This window comes from Typopeltis vanoorti, chromosome 20, assembly GCF_054136105.1.
Source record: "Typopeltis vanoorti isolate ZY-2024b chromosome 20, IOZ_Tvanoo_1.0, whole genome shotgun sequence".
Lineage (NCBI taxonomy): Eukaryota > Metazoa > Arthropoda > Arachnida > Uropygi > Thelyphonidae > Typopeltis > Typopeltis vanoorti.
The window spans coordinates 111,398,807-111,423,256 of record NC_143568.1 but is presented as its reverse complement, the minus strand read 5'-3'; the positions used below and the strand labels follow the sequence as shown (position 1 = coordinate 111,423,256).

Genomic DNA, 24,450 nt, shown 5'->3' with positions numbered 1-24,450 from the left:
AATTTGTAACGTGTGAGAGTTGAAAATAAAGGTTCTTCATGTCCTGAAGAAAATTTGAATTCATGTCTTCCTAAAGAGAAGATGTCACATTGTCTTTGTGAATGTGCAACGTTTTCCGGTTGTTGGACCAACACGTTCTTTTGAACGATTTTTGAATTTGAATAAACAAAAAATACTCCTAGGAAATTGCCGAGGAATGCTAATCGTACAAACAAATGAGTGTATGTAATTGTACACTCAAAACTGTGTACATTTGTACCACTATGTTCATTGGGCTATTACTGAATCTTTATATAACATATAGGGAATATATAACTTTCTTAATTTCCTCTAAAATGGTAAACTATTATGGATTTGTTTAGTTTAAAGAAAACTATCTCTGACTAATTAAGTTTTCCTTTTACTTCACTCATTCTACTTTTTTCCACTTTCATTGGCGAATGCTATTTTATTGCAGTTCCTTAGCGGACTGCTGATGCAAATTCGTTGTGTTGGTGATGGAATTTACTGAAATTGTATTCCCCTCTCGGGTAAAAAATCAGCTGGCTTCGAAAATTTGATACATTTTTAACAAACTAAATTCAACGCGGGCCATTTTTTTTATTATGCCTTTCAATTACTTGCGTTCTGTGGCCTGTTTCATATGATGAATAACCTGAGTTTCCAGGAGGAAAAATTCCACTCGTCTGTGCCAAATATTATTATTATTATTATTATTATCATCATCATTGTTGTTGTTGTTGTTGTTGTTGTTGTTATTGTAGTTTTAAAGTTAGGCCATGCAATTGACATCCCCCTAGAGCATAATGATATTCAGACCATAAATCGGTTTCCCAGGAAGAATAGAAAACAAGGCTCGCCACGACCCGCACCAGTCAAAGTTCGTCTGACAAGCAAGGCTACAAGAGACAATCTCATAAAAGCCAGCAGAATGAAAAAACCAGTAGTCAAGGATTTAAATGCATCGCAAGACAATACGCCAATCTTTCTATCTGAGTATTTAATACCTTTCAATCAGAATCTTTTGTACCAAGCAAGAAAAGAAAAAACAGAAAAAAAGTATCACTTTTTATGGATCAAAGACGGTAAAATATTCTTGAAAAAGTCACAGACTTCAAAGTCTATACAAATAAAAAGCTCGGAAGATATAGACAGGTTGCCAGAGTGAAACAAAAGACTCCAACTTAGTTCAATAAGAAAATCTCAACACAACAAAAATTAATGTGAAACCATCAGAATACATCAGTAATTGTACTTTCGAATCGCTTGATGCATGGAAACAACACACAGTACAAGTGAGAGGTCTCTCAATCTTGCATATTAACATCAGAAGCATCCGAAAACATTGATTATTGTTATAGGCTTATCTGAGGAATTACACTGATATTATTGATATAATGATTCTAACAGAAGTATCTACAACTAATGACGAAGCGACTGCTTTCCAAATTCCAGGCTTCCAACAACACAGATCATGCCGCCAAACAAAAAGAGGGGTGGAATATCAATATTTATCAAATAAAAATTAATAGCAAAAGAAATAGCCTATCAGTTTGAGCATGCTGAAACCTTGAAATCACTAATACCACCAATAGACAGCATCCCATAATACTAAATGCTATTTACAGGCCACCAAACCTAAACATGATAAAATTCTTGCACGAACTCAGTTGCTGGCTTTCAAGCCAAGAAATATGCTCAACCGAATACCTAATGATAATTGGCGACATAAACATAGATATTGCAAACGAAAACTAGAACAACACTGTACAATATCTAGACACTCTATCCATGTATAATCTAATACCAACAATAACATCATGTACTAGAGAAGAAATATTCGGAAATACTATCACTGCCTCCTGTCTAGACCATATAAACGTCCGAGCACCACCAAACAGTTACACTGCATCAGTCACAAAGTGCAAAGTAGCAGACCATTACTTCACTGCTCTAAACCTGCACACCAAGACAATATCTATGCAATGTCCCACAGAAGAAAAGCTACAGAAAACAATAATAGACGAAGAAATAGTCAACCACGAAATAAGAAAAATAGACTGGGAACACCTGGCATCAGATTTAGCAGATATCTTATACAACAACATTAAACTCACACTGGAGGAAATATATAAGAAAACTACAAAGAAAGTCCGAATTCGTTCAAAAACAACACAAAATCCTTGGATAACACAAAACTTAATCCTAGAAATACACAGAAAGGACGCTTTATGGAAAGAAGTAAAGCGATATCCAAATAACACAGCTTTAGAAACTGAATATAAGATAACAAGGAATCGCCTTACAACACAAATCAGAAATGCAGAAAGAAGCTACTACAGAGACAAACTAACCTCTGCACAAAACAACATGAAACAAACCTGTCATCTGATCAATGAGATGCTAGATTTTGTTCCCAACACCACCGCCTCCGAAACCATAAAACACAGCTTCATGAAAGACGCAAAACCTATCCAACAACTAGCAAATGACTTTAACCAATACTTTGCAGATTCCATCCAAGAACGACATAGAAATATTCCCCCAATCACAAAACGAGACCCTCTACTTCGACCACAATCAAAACAGACATTATGGTTCCCAACCATAAAAGAAGCAGAACTTCTCTCTGCAATACATCAAATCAAACCAAACCAAACAAAGGCCCAGGAATTCATGATATAAGACCTAAAGATATAAAGCAACATGCAACTAGTTTGAGTCCTATCCTACTAAAATTAATAAATAAAATATTTAAAACAGGACAGATACCAAGTATGCTAAAGACCGCCATAATCACACCCATATACAAACAAGGAAAAAGAAATTTAATCAGCAATTACAGACCCATAGCAACATTACCAGTTATCAATCAAATTATGGAGCGGGTCATACTGAAGATACTCACAGCATACACTGAGATCCTTCAAATTATCCCCAAAACACAATATGGTTTTCAGAAAAATAAGGGAACAACATCTCTCTTGGAAGACTTTACAGAAGTAATTAATACCGACTTAGACAAAAAGAAAATTGCCATGGTAGTCTTTATTGATCTAACTAAAGCATTCGATACGCTTACACATCAAACCTTGTTAGAAAAGCTGAGGCATGTTGGAATAAACGGGCTTCTTCACAGGTGGTTTACAAACTACCTCCAAAATAGAAAGCATATCACACGTATCGGGTCAAACCGAAGCAGAGAGCTACTACCAGTAACCTGTGGAGTGCCACAGGGAGCTGTACTCTTCCCAACTCTATTCAACATTTACACGCACGATATTAATCAGCTACCACTCAAAGGTAAGATATTCCAATACGCAGACGATACAGCAATAATATCCATCCATAATAACGCAAGCATAGCTCAAACAAATATGCAACATGACATAAATCTGATCATAGACTGGCTCACGAAAACCTCCATACACCTAAACTCAGATAAGACAAAATTAATGATAATCAGAAATCCACTGAATCGACCAGTCGATAACAAATATATAACCATCGAACATTCACTTTCCAACATAAAAAAAAACACAGAACAGCAAAACCACTACAATCGCTCAGGTTGAAACAATACGATACGTTGGAGTTTACTTCGATGCAGATATGAACTGGAATAGCCACATAAACCATCTACACAACAAACTCCGAACAATAAGTGGCAAACTCTACAGGTTAAAAGACATAGTTCCCATACGCCTAAAAACACTAATATACAAATCAGTATGCCAAAATATACTAAGATACCCTATAATAACAACGCATGCTTTCTGTGCACTCTACAAACTAAATAGATTAATGTCGCTACAGTACAAAATGATAAAACTGATCTTTTGGGACCAAAGAGAAAATCATGACCTTATATACAGTACATCGCAATGTCAGAACCCAAAATACTGACAGCAAAACATTTATGTCACTATGCAGCTTTTGCCTAAAACATCATTTCGATGCCAACTACAGGACAGTCAGAAATACATACCGTATAACAAGACCTCAGACTACTAATCATATCACATATAAATACAATAATCACTACCGAAAGGCCACGCGAAACTTCTACACCCAGACATGATAAACAAATTACCTTTTGAATACAGAAACCTTACAAACTACAGTAGACTACGAACAAGAAACACGCACCCAAAATACCATACAAACTTAATGAAACACAATATATTCGTTCTGGCTTCCAGTTCAGCGACGCATCGATACATTCCAAGTTACTGTGTGTGTGTGTGTGTGTGTGTGTGTGTGTGTGTGTGTGTGTGTGTGTGTGTGTGTGTGTGTGTGTGTGTGTGTGTGTGTGTGTGTGTGTGTGTGTGCGCGTGCGTGCGCGCGCGCGAATTTCTCAATCATAGATTTCGTAGCTTCCCAACACAGGGAAAAATAAATAAATGAATGAATAAATGAATAAATAATCACCAACTGGTGTCATCCTCAGATAAGCTTACATATAAGCTTCGAGGATGAAAGCAGAGAAATTAATTCTCATCCAAAACGTATCACATGTAACCAAGTGCATGTAATGTACGTATCACATGTAAACCAAAGTATTTAATGTATGTATTATATGTAAACAAATGTATGTAATGTAAGTATCATATGTATACAAATGTAAGTAATGTATCATATGTAAACAAATGTATCTAATGTATGTAATAACTGTAACAAAAGTATGCAATATAGAGTGATTATATCCATTGATATTGTATATATAGAGTGTAAAATTGCAAAGAAACATCTGTAATAATCATCGTTATGAACATTATTATAATATATGTTGTAAACAGTTATTACTAGTATTTAAAAAAAACTTTAAGTACGGGAAAGTATTTGTTATGCATATTTGTCTTCATATAATGTATGTAATTTATCTGAGAAATAATAATAATAAAAAATAAAAAATAAAAAAAATTACGGGCAACTCCAAGGAGTCGACTGACTCATCGAGGGAGGCCCTAACAACATGTCAAGAACAACTATTCGGTGTTCACACAGTGTCGATCATGCTTTGCTTTGAATTCATTTACAGTCATGGCACCCACAACAGACTCTGGCAGCTTATTCCACTCATTCACCACTCTCCAAGTAAAAAACCTAGTTCTAACACCCTTACTGACCACACTCTTGCCCAGCTTCCATGTATGGCCCCTAGTCCTCCCACCACCAGTCCTATTATCAAAAACATCTTCTGAATTAATCTTTTAGAAACCCTTCAGTAATTTGATTGTCTCAATCATATCACCTCTTTTCTGCCTATCAACCAATTTCTGCAACCCACAATATATATACATATATATACAGTATATAATATATATATATATATATATATTATATATTATATAATATATATATATTAGGATAACCAAGTTATTTTATAAACTTGGTTATTTTAACTCCTAATCCCAAGTATGCAAACAATTAAGTTTACGCCTGAAACATAGTTGAAGTCTAAAGATGGTACAACACCAGGGCAACTCATTGTAAAGGTGGGTAAAGCTCTGATCACTATTCTTAGTATTTTCCCATAATGTAAAGCACATCTCACTAGAAGATGTATACTGCAATACATTATGGATGGGGTCACTACCCAGACCGGTTTCAACCTTATTTGAGGTCTCCTCAGTGAGTAGCTAAACCCTAAATACCAAGGTTATTAAAGCTCTGATCATGGCAGGAGGGTAGCAGCAATAACCGAGCCTCAGTTAGAACTTCATTGGCTACAGAATTGCCATCCATTACCCTCCAAGAGACTTAATTCTGGTATTAATCTCATGGTCGACCGAGCCTTATCAACCTTACCTATAGAAGTTGCTGCAAGATGTTTTTATTTTTAATAAGAATCTCTGGAGGAGATATAGATGTAATAAATTTTTTAACTTGGGGATACTGTATATTAGGGTTACCAAGTAATTTTATAAGCATGGTTATTTAACTCCTAATCCCAAGTATGCAAACAATTAAGTTTGTGCCTGAAACAAGGTTCAAGTCTAAAGATGGTACAACACCAGGGCAATTCATTGTAAAGGTGGGTAAAGCTCTGATCACTATTCTTAGTATTTTCCCATAATGTAAAGCACATTTCACTAAAAGATGTATACTGCAATACATTATGGGTGGGGTCACCATCCAGACCGGTTTCAACCTTTTTTGAGGTCTCCTCAGCGAGTAGCTTTACATTATGGGAAAATACTAAGAATAGTGATCAGAGCTTTACCCACCTTTACAATGAATTGCCCTGGTATTATACCATCTTTAGACTTGAACTATGTTTCAAGTCTAAAGAATTTATATATATATATATATATATATATATATATATTATTATATATATGATATGCTATCTCTGATTGGCTACCAGTTCCACTGTTAGCCATTCAGAGATAGCTGGCCCAAGACTATCACTAATTTTAAGCAGTATCCAGTGAAGAAACTGGGAAATAAGTGCTGCCATCTCGTGGTCCCTCCTAACACGATATGCTGTCGTCTGTAATAGCGTGAGTTCTGTGGTCGATGAGTTTGCAGACGAAAAATCCGAGTTTCCGGGAGAAAAAGCTAACTTGCTCGTAACAGATCGATTAACTAGGGAACTGGTCAAAGAATGGCTTAGAAAAGTTATTGAACCTGGGTTCAGTTCTAAGGCGCTGGCAAGTGCAAATCTTCGGGCAGCCTAGCTCTGGCGAGTACAGTGGCGAATTCTCCATGCTTGCTGTGCAAGCTCATTAATTGAGAAAGAAGTACTATTTATTTGTTAATAAATGCATGCATTCCATTTAGGCTTTTATTTTTGTAGACAGAAGACGTCTTAAGCTTGCGCGGCAATAATTGAACTTTGCGTTGTGTATCGAAGGCCGATGCTTGCTCGTCTAGTGAAAGCTCCCTTGGCTTCCTCGGTTGTCAGAGCTTCCAGGTCCTCGCAGCAGCACTGTGATTTCATGCGCGCGCATAACCATTTGACGTCGTCTCACTCTTTTGCTTAAACACAGGCCATACGCAGTCAACGTAGCTCTAGCCAGTGAGCTTCATCTAGCTTTTACAAGCGGGCGTGTTGCTTTGGAAAATTAAGTTACAACCAACTTTTTATGACGATGTTATTGACCAGTTCATAAAGAAGAACCGAAGGGAAGAATTTGTATTCCAGTAGCTAAATTGAAAAAGATAGAATATCATTTGTAAAATAAATGTTGAATTTCTATGATTAAATGTGCATAAATTTCTTGATACATAGTTTTAAATGGTCAGTGCAGGTAACCCTCGTATAACCCGGTACTTATACAACGCGGTCTAAAACTGTAGTAACCCCTTTATCTTTTCATATATTTTTCACGGCGCGACTTAAAAATCAAATTTTATCTTCGTTAAATTTGTGTCTGCTCGTATCGCGCAGGTAGTTATAAGTAGGGAATTTATATTAGTGGAAACACCCTTTAGCAAGCATGTACGGCAATTGTTTAAAGTATTTATTGTTGAAAATTGTCTTCGTTTTCTGCCAAGAAAGCGTATTAAAAATCATAAGCGTCTTCATCTCAAGCTGAGCACTTTATTTTCTGGTGAGTTACATACATAATTAATATGTAATGCTTTTTTATGTAAAAAAAAATATTTTTAATGGCCACAAATTGTATTGAAAGGGGGGCGAAATGAATATTGAAAAGAAAATTCGTCTCGAAGAAAAAAAATTAAAATCATGGATCGGTTGAAAAATGGAGAAAAACCAGTTGTTGTAAGGACTTTGAATTTAAATGAATCAACAATTCAAACAAGCAAACCCAATGAGCATAAAATCCGAGAAAGTGTTTATTGCTGGGTCAACAGTAAGTGGAAAGCTCGTTGCTCGTGTACGCCATTTTCTAAGAGAAAAATGAAGAAATCTCTAATGATTTGGAAAGAAAATGCATTCAAAAGAAAATTCCTTTGGATGGAAATCTTATTAAACAAAAAACTGTCAACGTTTATAAACATTTATAATGCAGACCAGTGTTCAGTGAAGATGAATCCGGGTTATATTGGAAAAAAGTGCAAAAAACGCACCTTTATTTCGAAAAATGAAAGATCGGTTCCTGGATTCAAAGTTTACAAAGTAAAGTTGCCACCTGTCCCGAATTAGGCGGGACATCCCGAATTTTAAGATTCCCGAATTACACCTAAGCGGGACAACTTATATATTAAAATACAAATATTATTAAATCACTAATACCGTACCAAAGTATTCAATCTTTTAATATTTTATAAGGTTAGAATTACATATTCAACTTTGGCTTTTTCATTTTCTACATTTAGAGGAGAGGAAGACTTTCGTATTCGATAAGTGTGTCCCTCTTTGGACTTACCAAAAGATGGCAACCCTAATCCAAAGACAGAATTACACTACTGCAGTGGTCGCCAAAGTGGTCGACAGAAAAATATAAGACATCATTGTATGGGTAATATTTAATTCGGTTAGCTTGGATTACCTCCATGACAAAAGACATGGAGGTAATGACAACGCAATTAAGAGTGAATCGTGGGATCAGTACCTCCATCTTACAGGTCCATGAATAGGACCTGTAAGATGGAGTAAGATCATGAAAATAGTTACTGAGGCCAATCAAGTAGGCCAAAATGACGTATTTACCAATAAGCGGATGTTGGTGGTTCCTGCCCTGCCGGCGCGGTGGGAGCGAGATTGCAACACGTGCGCTGTTCTTATTTACTTACACGTATTCGATCCCGGTCTCATTTTTGCGCATCGACATACAAGTGAGCGTTAATGTTCTAAAATTCATCAACATACATATTGCAATTCAATCGTTATTCATTCACGAACTGAACTTCTCTATGTTGAAGAGTTCAGCAGGGCTGGTAGTAATACCAGTGATATTAATACCAGTAGTTTATTAATATCACTAGTAATACCAGTGATATTACTAGTGATAGTAATAGTAATATAATAATATATACTATATTATACACACAATAAACACTGTAACTATAAAATAAACAATCTAAAAACTCATAATAGCGTCTTTTTTCGCTTGTCCTATTATAATTACGTAATAGTAAAATATAGGGGGTCGATAAAACAACAAGAAACTCTTGAAGGGGTCGACAGTCAAAGAAGTTTGGCGACCCCTGCTCTACTGTTTTGTAATAATGCATCAGCTGATTACATGACAAAACCAGTGTTTATTAACCAATCCTCAAATCCTCGTGCTATGAAAGATTAAAATATGCGCTTATTTTTATTTTGCCTAAAACATTTATGCATTATGTGCAATGAAGTTTAAGCACAATCTGTAATTTTTATACTTTTATGCCATGTATTTGTTTCATAGTTTATATGTTTTCTTAACTTACATGAATTACCTGAATTAAATAAAAAAATATTTTTGTTAAAAATATGTCATTGTTGTTATATTTTTTTTTTGGAAAAAAAACGATTTCGGAACCTAACCCTACTTTTCGTATGTGATCTGAGTCTCGCATAACGCGATTTATATAACGCGGCATTTCTATGGAACATAACATCCGCGTTATACGAGGGTTACCTGTACCTAGTTTTAAATTATCAATAATTCATTATTCCGCTAATCAGACTTCAATCACACTCCCTGAATGATAACAAGAGCAAGCGTGAATTTTAAGACCAGCATTCGCCCCTGGGTGAGTGCAAATGCCGCTTCCACTGAGCTACACAGATATGCGTATTATTACATTGAAATTAACTGAATTATATAAAAGATAAGTTTAATTAATAGGACCGCAATCTGCCGTATTTAGAAGTGTGTCTGACAATTTACAGATTAAGCGAAACTTGTTTACCAAACCAGGAACAACATGAAATAATAATTAGAAAATAAAATAATATTGAAATAATAAAAAAAAATAATAAGCTAACTCCTTTTTAGTAGGCGAGACCTTTTAACCCTACCTAGCTTTTGGAGATTGAGTGGGCAGCTCAATCCCCACCGGTAGCCAATCAGAGAAAGCTGGCCCATGTCTATCACTAATTATAGCAGCCACCGATAAAAAAAAAAGACGGGAAAACAAGTGCTGCCATCTCTTGGTACCTAATCCTAACAGGATATATTATTATTTGACACCTCCAGGGAGTCCAAAGACTCATCGAGGGAAAGTGTGCCAACAGCATCGAACGATTGGGCCCCTTCCAACTACTAACCGCGCTCAAGCTTACTTAACTGAGCCATTAGTAGCAGAGGCTCTACCAATCGACCAACCTTTGCTGGCAAAAAATGTTACTGTCGGAAATAATGTGGGTTCTACGGTCGATTTGGTTAAGTTTACGGGACGAAAATCCCGAGTTTACGGGAGAAAAAACCTGCTTTCCCATGCAAGAGATCGACTTACTCGGGAACCAGTCGAAGAAAAAGAAGTGTAGCTCAGTCGAAGCGTCACTTCGACTGAGCTACACATATTGGAATGAAATAAAAAATAACTTCTTTTTTTCTGTTTTATCAGATTATATTCGTAAGAAATAAAAAAATTAAAGCAATTTACTTAAAATGATATAACTTTATTTTTTATTTTGATAATAATGCGGTTCGTCAATCGCAGAATCAGTTTTCAATAATTAGGAAATCAGTAACCACCCTGATCCGGTTTCCGTGATACTCTAAGTGTACTGCTTTCATGAGTGGGGAGGAATGAAAAAACAAATGTTAAAACTGACGATTGTAGAATGAAGGGAGAGAGAGAGAAGGAAGTGGTATATCGAAAACTCCTTACTTGAAGTACTCGGAGGCTGGAGAACTCTTGTGGTGGTCCACTTTCCTTAGGGTGAGATTGAATTCCTGAGTTAAGTTGAATTCTGTAGAACTTCCTCCTTTCGGCAACACGTGTTCGGAGCTCTGACCGCTCGTGTTAAAGAAAGCGGACGCATTGGCGAAGTTGTCGTTGCTGGAGTCCACTTCCACGCAGTCAGGGGTGTTCCACGCGTTGTTGCAACTGGCCCACGGGAGACGAGAGGTGAACGAAGCCAGGAAGAAGTACAGGGCCCAAGCGATGATGATGTTGTAGTAGAAATCGACGTAAAAGGCAATCAATACCACGGCATATCCCACACCTGAAAAAATAAAAATAAATAAAAATAAAGGGAGACCACAAAAGAGAAGTGCTTTAGTCGTTTCTAACAGCTCTTAATTATGTAGCAACTCACGCGATTTATGCTAGGGAACCGTTCTCAGAATAACGACATCACCATCGCGAACTTGTCGCGAGAGTAGTGAGAAAAATTCCGCTTTGCTTGCCAGCTCATTTTCAGCTTCTGTTAGCTACACATTAGTGAGAATAGCCTGCGTTAAATTTGCCCTTAGACTGTAATGATAATGAAGCTCCCCCCCCCCCATCTCTCTCTCTTGCGAGTTGCGCTCAAAGCACATCTTTAGGCAGCATTAAAGAAAACCTGCATTTGCTTACACACCTCAGCAAAATCCAAGCTTGCTTATTTAGCTAAAATGCCCCCCCTTCGGAAAGGTAATGGGCAAGAAAGAAACCTCTTTTGACTTTGCGTTGACTTAAAAATATTTGACGAAAGTCCATCAAGGAATATTCGTTGGATGTGCTCTCGGCTTGACTCGCTGTGATAAAACTTCCCGTTTGGGGCCGAAATCGATAAGAATGCTTTGGGCGTATTTCACTCCTCCGGTCGCAAGATCGCTGACGTGTAAGCTGTCGATTTAGCACACGTTTCGCATTCGCCATTAGAAATAAAATGAGCGAAAATTGTGTGCTTAATGAAGCGATTAAATGCCTCTAAATTATTTAAAGCACGGGCTTTTCTGAATGTTTCGGGGATTATTCCAAAACATTGAACGGAATGTGGGGGAACACAGCCTTGGACTCATCGTGGCTACAGAACCACCTATGAAAGGAATGCACTCCGAATTTTTCAAACCAGCAGGCTCGTTCGGCATCGCTCCTTCACTTTCAATAAATAAAGTAAACATTCATTTGACTGCTTAGCTTGGATCGCGACTCTTTCTCCAACGAAGAGGTATTCTAATAAATCTACTGGTTGGCTTCTGGATTTTACTTCAAAAATCTTAGGTGATAGATCGAAAACGAAGCCAGCATTTGACTTGATAAATCGCCTACCTAAGGCTAGAGTTCGTTTTTCTTTTTTCCCCCTTTTTTTATGATAAAACTTCGCTAATTATTTTTCTCTGAAACCCAGTCGAGATAACCTCCTCAGCTGAATATGTCAGGAAAATTCAAGGCTTTATAGGTAAATTGCTCTCTAGATTGAAGCCTTTGATGAATCCCAGTGCAACCCACCCAGCAATAAATACTAATTTCTATTGCTACGCGAATGTTCTCGAAGTGCACTGGAAGATCAAATAGTTCGTATTAAGCTAGCGCCGAACTTCCTCGTTTCTGCAGTGCTGGAGATACGGTTGCAGATCACCTTTGTTAATCCCGGGCTCGTAATCTGGGTAAAGAGAGGCAGGATTAACTCGGCGAACCATAGAAATAATTAATAAGCTTGCGTCAGTTTTCTTAATGCTGAGAAGGTGACACGGTTTATGTGGGGTAGTCAATCAGCTGACTAACAAGACGCCAGGAGGGGTGAGAGGGTCTCTCCTGGAATTGGAAGATAAAAAGCCAAAAAAGTCTGGTAATTAGCCTCGATTCTTTTGTCCCTATCTGGAAACAAAGGCGATGCTCGTATAGGGGTGGACGTAAAGTGTTCCTGCATGTGTCATTAGCGAGTTGAAGTGAAAATGCATGACTGAGAGAATGTGTAAGAATTACCTTTCATGAAGGGATAGCAATTTATTCTGAGCTTCACTTTTTTTTTTTTTTCCGTTAAGAAAATGTTTTCTTTTTTAAAAATAAACCGTTTCCTCATAATGAGACAAACATGCACTGGTGCCATAGAAAACCCTATAATGCGTCATTGTAATTATTGTCAGTTCAGTGATTTACATTAAGCGCCATCTGTTACTTTAGATAGCGTTTGTTAAGCCGTACTTTAATGAAATTTCATCGTACAGATCAAAATTTAATCTTGTCAAGATTAATTCAAGATCTCATATTTTAAAAATAGCGGCTTTATTTAATTTATTTTCTTCTAAGTTTTAAGATTTTATTGCAATATTGTCGTATTTTTAATGAGTATATTTTTATATAATTTGAAGCGCAGCATTATGTACATTTTGCAACGATCGCTGCAGTTCTGTAGTTGATACCCGAATATCATTTTTCGACTATGACACTTTCGTCTGCGACATAAACCGAAGCAATCGGCATAATTCTGAAACCGAAGTGTATAAATTATCGCGGACAGTGTTTCTAAAAGTCAAATTTACTACATTTCAAAATCACATTTATAAATTCCAAAAGGGTACATTCAAATGCGTGACATTTAAAGTTTTAATTTTAAAAAAAAAAATTGCACTTAACGATTCTAAATAATTTTCCAACGAATATCACTGAGTGTCGCTCTTGTTAATTTCAACCAGATGTACCAGAAAGATCGCCATTTGAGGAATTCTATGTCCCAAAACAAGCCCAATTAATGTATTTTATCCGTAGTATTAATGATAAAACGATTATTCTTGTGGCTATTAAACTAATTTAATTTTTTTTAATTTCAGGCATTAAATCTTATTTATTATTAGTCTATTTACGTAAAGAAAATACGTTTATAAAAACTAGGCAATAAAAAGAAAAGGATGTAATGGAAATGTTCTGAAGACGAGGATTCGTTATGTAAACGATAACTGTAATGTGTAGGAATAATCAATTAAAAATGGCGATTTATTTATAAGAAAAACATTACTGCACTCCATTATTTTCAGTTTTGCTTACTTAATTTCGATTTGAAATAAGAATGGCTCTCACCTTTAAACAGCGGGACCAGCCTTCCCCAGCACGTGATGGCACCTTTTCTGTTATACTGGCCAAGGGCGAGTTCCATGAAAAACAAGGGGATGCCTCCGACTGCCAGCATGATCACATATGGAATAAGGAAAGCTCCTGTAAAAATAAGACACGTTTCAGGACACAAACATAACCGATTTCCATATCGAAGTGGCTTTTTATGTCCGTGGGTAGTTCAATAAACCTCTACGTGTGTCCATCTTCTGTCGATCTTCTCCACAAAGCTTCTAAAAAGTACAAGCCACCAAGAAGTTCAATGGAACAAGGACTTTAAAAAAAAAATCCTTCCGTAATTAAACGAATGAATATCTTTCTGGCCTAGTTGCAACATAATTGTTGAACTGCGCTAGTGATCAGGGCCGCCGAGAGAAATTTTCGGGCCCGTGACAAGTCTGTGGTAGGCCCCACTTTTTTAAGTGGGGCATGGACCACAAGTTTCTCTTTTCGTTTTTGATTTCGAGATTTATGATGATACATATCTGTTGGTCAAATTTTTATTATTAAAAATATAATTTTAATAATTAAAAAATCAAATTAATAAGAATACTTATTTTTATTTTTTCAGCGCACAGCCTACACTATACAGTTGCACACTTTCCAAACAATCACAAAACCTTCGTCTATCAAAATACTAACAAGAATGAAGCGTTCTCGTAGGAAACATAACCGTGAATGCAATTACTAGCTAGCGCTAGCGCAGCCGACTGCAACAACCTTTCACGAACGCCTATTGACGTCATCAGCTGCTATAACTACAGCGATCCGGGCAGAGAGAATCAGTGTCTTCCGAAGACACTAAGAGCGTAGCCGTCTGTCTAAAACAAAACACAGTTTCATTCTCGATATGCCTTTATCATAGTTGTATTATTACGAGAATTAAAACCATGCATTATAAACACAATTATGTGACACGTCGGGGCCCGACGGTCGGGCCCTTTTCGATGCCAGGCCCGCGACAAGAGTCTCAGATGTCACCCCCTCTCGGCGGCCCTGCTGCAGAAACAATTCAAAAAGGATAAAAAAAAAAAGACTGTACGTTATTAACAGAGATTTTCACTCTTTTTCAATTGGTTCCGCACAGTCGTTTTTATTTAATAATTTTTATTAATTCTGAAGAATTAAAAAATAAAATTTTTTAATTCTAATTGGGCATTAAAATCAGTGCTCATAAAAGCAACCACAAAATAATTGTTGTAACTAAACTTGTAATGCCGTAATTATTATTTTGAAAAAAGAAAAATTCATTCCAACTTTCACAGCTTAGCATTCTTGAGTTTTCTCGAAAACTTCACGAGATTTGTTCTTTCGACAAACTTCGTGACAAGTGAGACCACTTACCTGGCCTAGCATGTCACGTGACTTCTTAACACATGACACGTGACGTTACAACTAAGTAACGTCTTAGAAACGTAATTAATGCTCTGATAAGGAGATTAATCCTGTCTGCAGAGCGGGTTGTGTCTAACAGCGCGTGTTCTTCTGAGCAGCGAGTCTGTTCTGCTCCACACAGTTTTCGTTTCTTTCGAGACTGACTAAAAAGCGCTGATCCAGTTTCTCTGCGTCCCTCCGAAGGACATTGCCACGTGCAGAAAAGGCATCATCATAGAGCAGCGCGTACATCTTGTGTACGCCAACGGCATGTCGAGAACCGACCGGATTCGAAAGAGGTGTGATCGTAGGATGCATTAAATGGCCGTTCATTCTTGACACTGCAAAAGATTGACGACATTATCAGCCAATGAAAACTTGAGAACATCGCTTCATCACGCACGGAAGAAGACCCGCGGAACCAAGAAGAGACCAAACTGTGTTTGGAAGAGAGCGACAGAAGTTTCTGCAATTGAACAGAATCGACCAGAAGTCAATGGACGATTCTGTTCGAATTAAAAGGGCGTTAACATTACGAACGATCTCATCTCGGTTCCTACAAAGGGCATTTACATATAAACTACACATTAACACGGCAATGGACAGCGCAGACCACATTCATATAAACAGTGTGGTGACTGGTCTGTAGATTGCCTGATGATGCTCCATTCTTTTCCAATCGGATGGGCAATGTGGGTGGCGACAGATGCCGTGAGTAGCTTACGCTCAATTTATTGTTGGTATGAGTTGCTGTTACTGTTTGGAAAAGCAGTAACAGCAACATTTATTTCCTGCTCTGTATGATCTCCTCTCCTACTTGATCTATCGTCCTCTGCATCTCTTTCTTTCTTTCTATGGAAATCCAAAGTGTAGTAGGGACTGTCCATCTTTCATCTTGCAATCTCAATTCCGCTGCATTTGACTTTTGTGATCTGTCTGACATCTGAATTTTTACCTTTTTTTCATTTTTTTTTATTTTTTTCATTCTCCGTTCTGTTGCTCTTCGGCATGTTCTGATTTCTCCGAATCTGATTTGCGCCATCCCAACTGCTCACTCTGGTGGAGTAGAACAGTCTGGCGCTGTTTCTCCCGGTATGAACTCGAACTTCTGTTTGAAGTTCCTGGAATGTTCACATCAGTGGTGATATGCAATTAATGCGTTTCACCTTTTATGACCAAACAAAACTCACTCGCGTCTCTTTCAACATGATATTTTCACTTTCTATCATTTAATCGCTCCTACGATGTTATACTGCAGAAACCTGATTCTCTCTCTCTTGAGTTCTTTAACCTCTCTCAATGTTGTTTGTTTTTTGATAATTCCGAAAAGTTTTGCTTCTGCCCTAAGAAGCATATTTCCCTCAGCAAGGGGAGAAAGGGATTCTACACCTTGCTTATTTTCTCTTCATCCATTAACGGAGTATACGGTGATGACAATTAATGTTCTTATTATTGAATGCGAAATGTAAAGAAACTCAATTCGATTTAGATTTAACTAAAACGATATGTTGGTGTTGTTGTCATTAATCTGGACGTTTATGGGGAAATGTTCATGACGAGCGTATGAAGAAGGGACACCCCGCCCCACTTCCCCATTAGTGAGCGCTGTTGAGTGAGACAAAAATTTTGACAAGTTTTTCCCGAAATTTTTTTCCCAAAGTGGCAAAACGCTGCACCAATAAAAATGTACAGATTTTTTATTTTTTAAAATCAAATAAGAACTTAAAAATCCTAAGATGTCTCATGTGTAAGACTCAAATTTCTTTCCTATAGAGCAGTGTTTCTCAACGTTTTTTGGATCATACCCCACCACAACGTCTCAAAGATTTTGATGCCCCCCTCTAGCATGATAGTCAGACAAGTTCTGAAAGAGTATAATAGAAATATGTATAAATAGGTACATTTTCAAATTATTCAGATTGTCCCTCCTGTGGGGCGTACGCCCCACGTTGAGAAACACTGCTGCACAGCAATGTAAGATTTTTTTTTTTTTTTTGATAAACGACAGCAGCGTCTTTTGTTAGGTAAAATATTCTTGGATGCTTCTTCCGACTATTACGGTCTTCTTTCTCCTCACCACCAAAGACTTACGAAGGAGATCCTACCTTAAAATAATGCAAGCATTAATGGAATTCGTGCACTAGAGATGCGCATGTGCAGGATGAATCCTCAGATCTTGTGAAAATTGCAAATAAACTACTCTACGCTTGAGATAGCTCAAAATGGGCTTCAACTTCCAGGTAATCAGTCATTCTTGGGAAGGGTCCTCAACAGAACGTGCCACAGATTTTATCGTTTGTTCTACAGTTTTACTAAAACTTAGAAGAGGTAAGAAGATTATAAAAAATGAATGTCTAATAATCGCTTTTAATCCCAAGTAATCGCGAGCCCATAACTCTGACGTCACACAAAGGCGCAGATTGTTTGAGTTTAGCGAGGCGTGGCTCGCGCGAGCAAAGAAGTGAGGCGACTGTTGCGAAGAAAGCGAAAACCGCCAAAAGGCTCTATCGATCAGCTCCTGTCAGGGTCGCGATTACAAGCACGCGCCTCGTGATTGCCCACACAATGAAAGGTGTTCCATAACGCTGCCGAGTTGTTAGGCGAACCGAGGAGGAGTCTTTCCAGGGAACGTTCCCCTAGGAAGCGATGCGGCTGTCCAATTTTCAAAATGGAAAAGGTGTCTTGTCGACCTCATAAGCGTGATGGGTCGCTACTCCGACTCCACCCCCGGGGGGACGTGCGGTTCAAATTCGAAATATCGGTCCCCTCAAGGACAAACAGTGTTCGTCGGAATACACAGGAACGTTGCGAAGGGCTTTTTTCCCCTTTCAAAAAAAGAAGATGCTGGTTTAATCCGCTGCCATCAGCCAGAACGAGATCGAAGCACGTGTCACATTAAGTCAGCTTTTTGTTTAATAAAACTAATGACTTGGCGTGTAACCGTTGCGGGCTTCCACGAATTAACCTCATCAAAGCAAGAAACACAAAACGGCTGTTAGGACGTGTTTAGGAAGAACTCGAAGACACTTACGAAGCGGAGAAATTATCGCAGCAACAGCTGACGCAATACTTTGGCATTCAAAAGAGGGCACACAATGCAGCAGTCAAGCTCACGAAGGTCACAGCAGACACGTGATGATAATGAGTTTATTAGTGACCTCCGTTGACGTCACTTTGCCACTCAGTTTTCCGAATTATTATCATATTTATACTTTCTGTTTTTTGAATGGTTAAGAGGCAATAGAAAGAAAACGTTTTCCTGTTGCGAATAAAATCTGCAACAGGAAACTTCGACTTTGACTCGATTTCAGTATTGCGGACACAACTTCTCATATCTCAGGGAAAGACATCTCTTCTTATCTCCCGAACTTCTAAAAGCTGTACGATACATAAGCAAGGTTTACACTTATTAATGGAGCTCCTTGTTTTATTTTCATTTGAAAATGTTGGGATTCCATCGTTCAAGACTTTGATCAGGCCGCATATGGATTCCTGTGCAAAAATTCGGTCGCCAGATTTTCAAAGGGACGATGAGATGTTGGAGAGGGTCCAGAGACGATTGGCTAAGTTGGTTTCTGGTCTTTGGATGAGATTTTTCATAGACCAGGGGGAGAAGGAGAGGCCATCCCTGGACGTGGGTGTGAAGAGTCGATTTTTTGCACGAAGAGTGATTGGAATGCATTAGCTGAGAGTGTTGTGGGTGCGCAGGCGGTGACCATTTTTAAGTCGGGTTATGATAAACCCGTGCGTGTGTGTGTGTGTGTGTGTGTGACAGTAGGACCTCCCGCGATGAGTCTTTTGACTCCATGGAGGTCTGATGATGATGATGATAACGATGAAGTTATTTCGCAAGAACTATTAAAATCCAACTGATAATCGATTGTTCTGTCTTTTCGGCTTTCTGTTTATGGTTGAACAATCCCAATTGAAAAAAACCGCAAACCAATCCCTTTGTCCAAATTATGCGGTATATCTGGATCAGTAATTCCGTATACCTCCGCAAGATGGCGGTGCTGTACGGAATAGTATCATAGAAGAATACTACTAGGAAACAACACGGATGAAGTCCTCTTACGATGAGCACGGAATTGGGAAGTTCCTCAAGCTAGATTAGAACTTTTCAACTTGTTGCACTCTGAATGGAATTCCAATCCGAATAGTGTGGATTTTGAGATTCTGGAGAAGAAAGAAAGCTTGTGTGTGTGTAGGGGGGGGGGTGATAGAGAGAAATATATACACATATACACGAGCGAACAAATTAATCCGAATATTCACATTTTAAAGAAAAACTTTAAGTTCGCAAGAAAATAAATACAAAAATTGAACTCCAACTTTCCCTAATAATTTATGTGCTCCTCAGTTCCTAATAAGTTCATTAACTCGCTGAGGCATCCATTCTACCAGCATAGATGTTTTTATTATTTCTGCATCTCGAAACCATTCTTTTGTAAAGGATTGTATTAAGTTATCTTTTGTATCGCAATCTAATTTCCCGAGTGCGTTTTTTCACTACGCCCACAAATTTTCCATTGGGTTAATGTCAGGAGTGTTAGCTAGCTGGCCACTGAAGCAATTGGATGTTGGGATTTTTGAGGAACTCTTTCACAATTTTTTTTTTTTTTTAACCTTGGAGCATCGAGCGAGGTCCTGTTGGAAGATGTGTTCTTTGTATTTCTGAATCTGTGGAACCACTCTTTTCTCCAACATTCGTGTGTCGATCACTTTTCATCATAATGTAAACCATTCCCAGAACATCTGTTTCGCTGGGTGGGTGTTTAGGAGCTTGTTGAAGGTGGGCGGGAGAAGTCTCCTCCGCACTGATTTGAGAACAACATAGGGCGCTCGCTCTCCTTGGACAAAGAAATGGCTCTCATCTGAGAATACGACCTTCTTCTACTTCTCAAGTAGAAGAAGCCCACTGGATCCTCTTTATCTGCCTGGCCTTCGTCAACAGTTGTTTCTTTTGGTCTGTGGGCAGTCCTGCCTGCTTCCTACAACCTTCTTCGGACTGTCATGTCAGAAACATTAATTTCAGTAGCTTCCAGGTCTATTTAAGTCAGCCAAATGAACCGAAGATTTTCTTCTGCAAACTAGTAAACGATCTTGAGTTAGTGTAGTTTTCCTTTTTCGCCCACATTTTCGTTTTCTGTCAGGAGAAAAGATACCTGTCTCCATAAACCACTTTAAAATCGCATTAACAGAACCCAAAGCAACACCACACTCGTTGGCAATTTGTCTTTGAGTCAGGAAGGTGTGCTGAGATAGAGTACTTATCTTAAAACGCTTTTCTTTTGTGCGATGGTTCCATTTCATACTCCACAAAATGAATAAAACACTGTAAATTTATGAATGTCAATTTGTTTACACTCTTAAAAACGCACGACACTATTAGTAAACATCGTAGAGACAGTTAAAACACGCAGCACTCAAACCAAAATTGGAAACCAAAATTAAAATGTAAAATGAAACAAAAGCCAAACCAAAACGTTGATGAAAATTCGGCTTCTTCGGATTAGTTTGTTCGCCACTGGGTACCCATGCGTTATGTCGCGATAAGTGTGCACACGCTTGTGTCCCCAACTCAAACACGCCTTTGGTCATTCTCCCTCCCTCCCTCCCGGGCAGGCATTCAAAAGGAAAGTTGGTCACTGACGCCCTTATTTTAACTACCACTTGCACGAACCACCATCCGACCGACAGAAGCGGACGTGGTAAATCCATTCCTTTAATTGTAATTAAAGGAATGGATTTACAATTTTTGGAGATTACAATTAAATCCTTTAATTGTAATGTCCAAATATTTAAAGAGACGGAGTAAACACCATCGAACACTCTACTACTGGCGCAAACTGCATTTAAACAACAGTGGAACTGCGCGACGGACAGTGCCGCATTACGCTAATAGCTCGCATCTCACTATGACGTGCATATGTTTGCGAGCGTAGTAGTATGACACTGTGGTAAACACAGTGCTGCTAGCGTCCTCCTAAGTGCTACAAGATGGATTTTTATTATTTTTTTATACAAAATAAGAGAATTGTATAGGATTGTTGATGATAAAATTAAATATTACAAGTAACTATAAATAAATTAATAAATATATTTATATATCGAGAAAAATTGGGGGCGCTGCAGTTCCGCAGTACCTCTGCACGGGCCCCCACTGGTTGGGATTATGCGACAAATATATTGTGTCTGTAAATTACGCCTGTTCTTTTGATTTGCGGGATAAAAGCCTGCATTTTCGTGTGACCATCTTAGGGAACGCATTGAGTAGTTTGTTACTAGAACGAAGACAACCAGAGAAGAACGGGGTGTTCGTATAATTTTGTAACGCAGTTCATATTCATGTTGCGTGTGAACAGACGTGGTTACTCAAAACAAAAAGAATTCGAACCCTCATTCTGCGTGACGGAGTTTACACGACCGCATAGGATGCGTTTTTTTTTTTGTTTGTTTGTTTGTTTGCAGTGGGGACGCGACATCCACCACTTCTAAACTATACCAGTTAAATTAGCGAACCGAGTCGTGACCTTCACGGTGGCGTTGGATATTGAACGAATCTTCAAGTTTAATTTTTAAGTTATCCGATTGCATTTTCGAAAAAAAATTGACAAACCAATTTAATAAGAATGTAAACTGAGTCATCTTGCTCTCCAATCTACTCGCAAAGGATGGCAAGGAATATCCTTCTTCTCAGTTGCCATCCGAATAACGCAGCAACGGACAGTGAAATGCAAGAGAAAAGATTGAAATCCAATATTTGAAATTGAAATCCCTTTTGTTTCGTCCACCAAAGCAGGCGATGTTGAAATATCAAAAATCTAAATTGTTTAAACTTCTAAACGTCTGAAACACCCACAAACAACCACCTCATCTGAAGAGACTAACCAGCCGGAGAACACACACGATTAAGTAGACCATAACAGACATTTTCATCATGGCTTTCGTTTCCTGTGCATAATTCCAGCCAACTTCACAGTGCGAAACGTTCATTACCGAAATCAAAGCTTAGGAAAAGTGCCTTTGCCCCAAGAATGAACGATCACCCCTTAACCTTTTCCTTTTTTTTTTTTTTTTTTTTTATAGAGGAAGTGAGAAGTCTGGCTGCACAGTCGTTAATTGTTCTCAGTGTAATTTTTTTTCTTAAAAAAAAAAAAAATTGAACTTTAAACAAACGTTCCAAAGGGTTCTTCACTTTGCAGAGAACATTTCAACTCAGTTCGTCCTGACGGAGGTTCCTGTCTTTTTAGCTGCTGCACGGGCATTGCGATGATAGACACTCCATAGCTTTTCGAAATCTTAAATTGAAAAGTGCTAAAAGTACTTCAAGCGCTTTCAATCTCCGGTCAAACCATCGACTTCGCTACTCTTCAAGTTATTAAGGATGATGTTTTTGAGTTGACCTTTCGATTATCTTTTTTACCCTTTTCATAACGCGACGATGAACCTTCGGCTGGGAAGTGATACTAATCACATAATCGGCAGCGCTTGCCTGTTTTTTTTTTTTTTTTGGAAAGACATTGGTTCGAATGTCTTATAGGAAATGACCTTTATAAGGGTCATTCAGTTGATGGTACGTTACTGGGTTTCATACTGGACGGTTTCTCTGGCAAAATAAACTCCTTCAGTGTAAACCCAAACAACATCCATCTCTGTAGGTGGGAAACTAAAGAAAAACCTTTTTTCTCGCTGAGATCGCGTCAGGAAATTAAATGACCTGCGGCGTAGCCAGAAAAAAGAACGAGGGGATGACACGAAACTCCTTAAGAGGAGCAAACCACACTTCCTTCTGACTTGCTCGAGTGGTTTTTCTTTTTGTCTTTTAAAAATTCCTTCGCCAGTTAGATACACAAACAAGTTTACACGAACGTCACACATTTTTAAAATTTTAATTTTAATTTCCTGCGCTGCAAAATTTGCATAATTTCGATAAGTTTGTTGGGCGATTTGAAGGGCTTTTTGCGTATCGCGAAGAGCAACTTCAGGAACTTTTTCGCAAGCTGTCCCACCAAACTAACACACACACACACTCGCAGTCCTTTCAAAAGAGCAAAAAGGGACCACCCACCTCCTCCGTTCTTGTAGCAGAGGTACGGGAATCTCCACACGTTGGCCAAGTCCACGGCGAACCCGATGACCGACAGAAGAAAGTCGACTTTTTTATTCCACGTTTCCCTCTCGGGTTCGACTTCAGGGAGCTGCACTCCGCCGCTGTTTGGGACGGGGGTGTCCGGGGTGCACGCGGTCGTCATCGCTCTCTCTAAGGGTCAAAAACGATTACGGCTCTTCGTCAACAGGTCGCATCGTGGAAAGAGGACGAAAGGAGCAGTCGCGGCTTTCCCCGAGAAGCGTCTCACGTGAGCAGCATCTGCTCGAGGGTCGTCCGTTTCTCGGCTGAGGTGTGCATCGAAACGGCTCGCTTCCCCTCGGCTTTCATCGCGCGATGCTAAAGCTGGGGATGTGCGCGCTACCTTAATACGCGCATGCGTATTGCACACTATCAAAAGGAGAAAATAATCCGAAACAAATGCAGACGACGGGGAGAGTTTTGATGAACGAAAATTAGCCGAGAATGACCCACGAAGGTCATGAAGGAACGGAACAGTTTTGAGAAAAGGACGACGAAGACGACGGACCTTAACAAGTGTACTTCAAGACGATGTCCGCGATTACTTCGATTATCCGGTTGTAACTGCGGCACTGAGATTACTTTTCGACTTGATTCGTTTATCAGGCGAAGGTCGCATGGACACGGCTGACCTCAAATCGTAATCTAGCGAATTAGCTTCATTTGGACTGAGTCTGAGGATAAGCAATCGAACCGTTACGATAACGATGAGTTCGGGAACGAAATCTGGAGCTTCGTTTCTCAAGGGGTTGCTTGGTGTTGCACTGCTCAAAAGACAGACTGACTTCGTCCCCGTACATTCTTCTTTTATTGCGACTTTTTTTTTTCCGACTCTTTCTAAGGTGCGCACGGCTAATCTAAAAACAGCTTCTTCCCGCGGCTCTAAGCTGAAAAAGAAAAGCTTCCACTTCGTGTTAAGATGACTAAATGAAAGAAGAAGGCCTCGCGACATGCAGAGCATCTTTAAGTAGCAACGTCGAGGCTTCTCATGTCGAAGACATTTTCTCCCAAGATCGCTCCTGAAGATTTTAAATGTTCAAAACACGAGCATCCCTCGCCTA

General features: G+C 38.6%; 1 protein-coding gene across 1 annotated transcript in view; it reads right to left on the bottom strand.

The window, feature by feature from the left end:
* DAT (Sodium-dependent dopamine transporter) overlaps nt 1-23,513 on the bottom strand; it is a 61,021-nt gene extending 37,508 nt beyond the window's left edge. Inside the window, exons 1-3 of the mRNA XM_090409959.1 lie at nt 23,330-23,513; nt 13,852-13,986; nt 10,735-11,071 (exon numbers count right to left, since the gene is read on the bottom strand). Of these exons, the coding sequence (XP_090266085.1) occupies nt 10,735-11,071; nt 13,852-13,986; nt 23,330-23,513 (656 nt within the window). The remainder of the gene's footprint in view (nt 1-10,734; nt 11,072-13,851; nt 13,987-23,329) is intronic.
* Between the last annotated feature and the right edge of the window lie 937 nt (nt 23,514-24,450).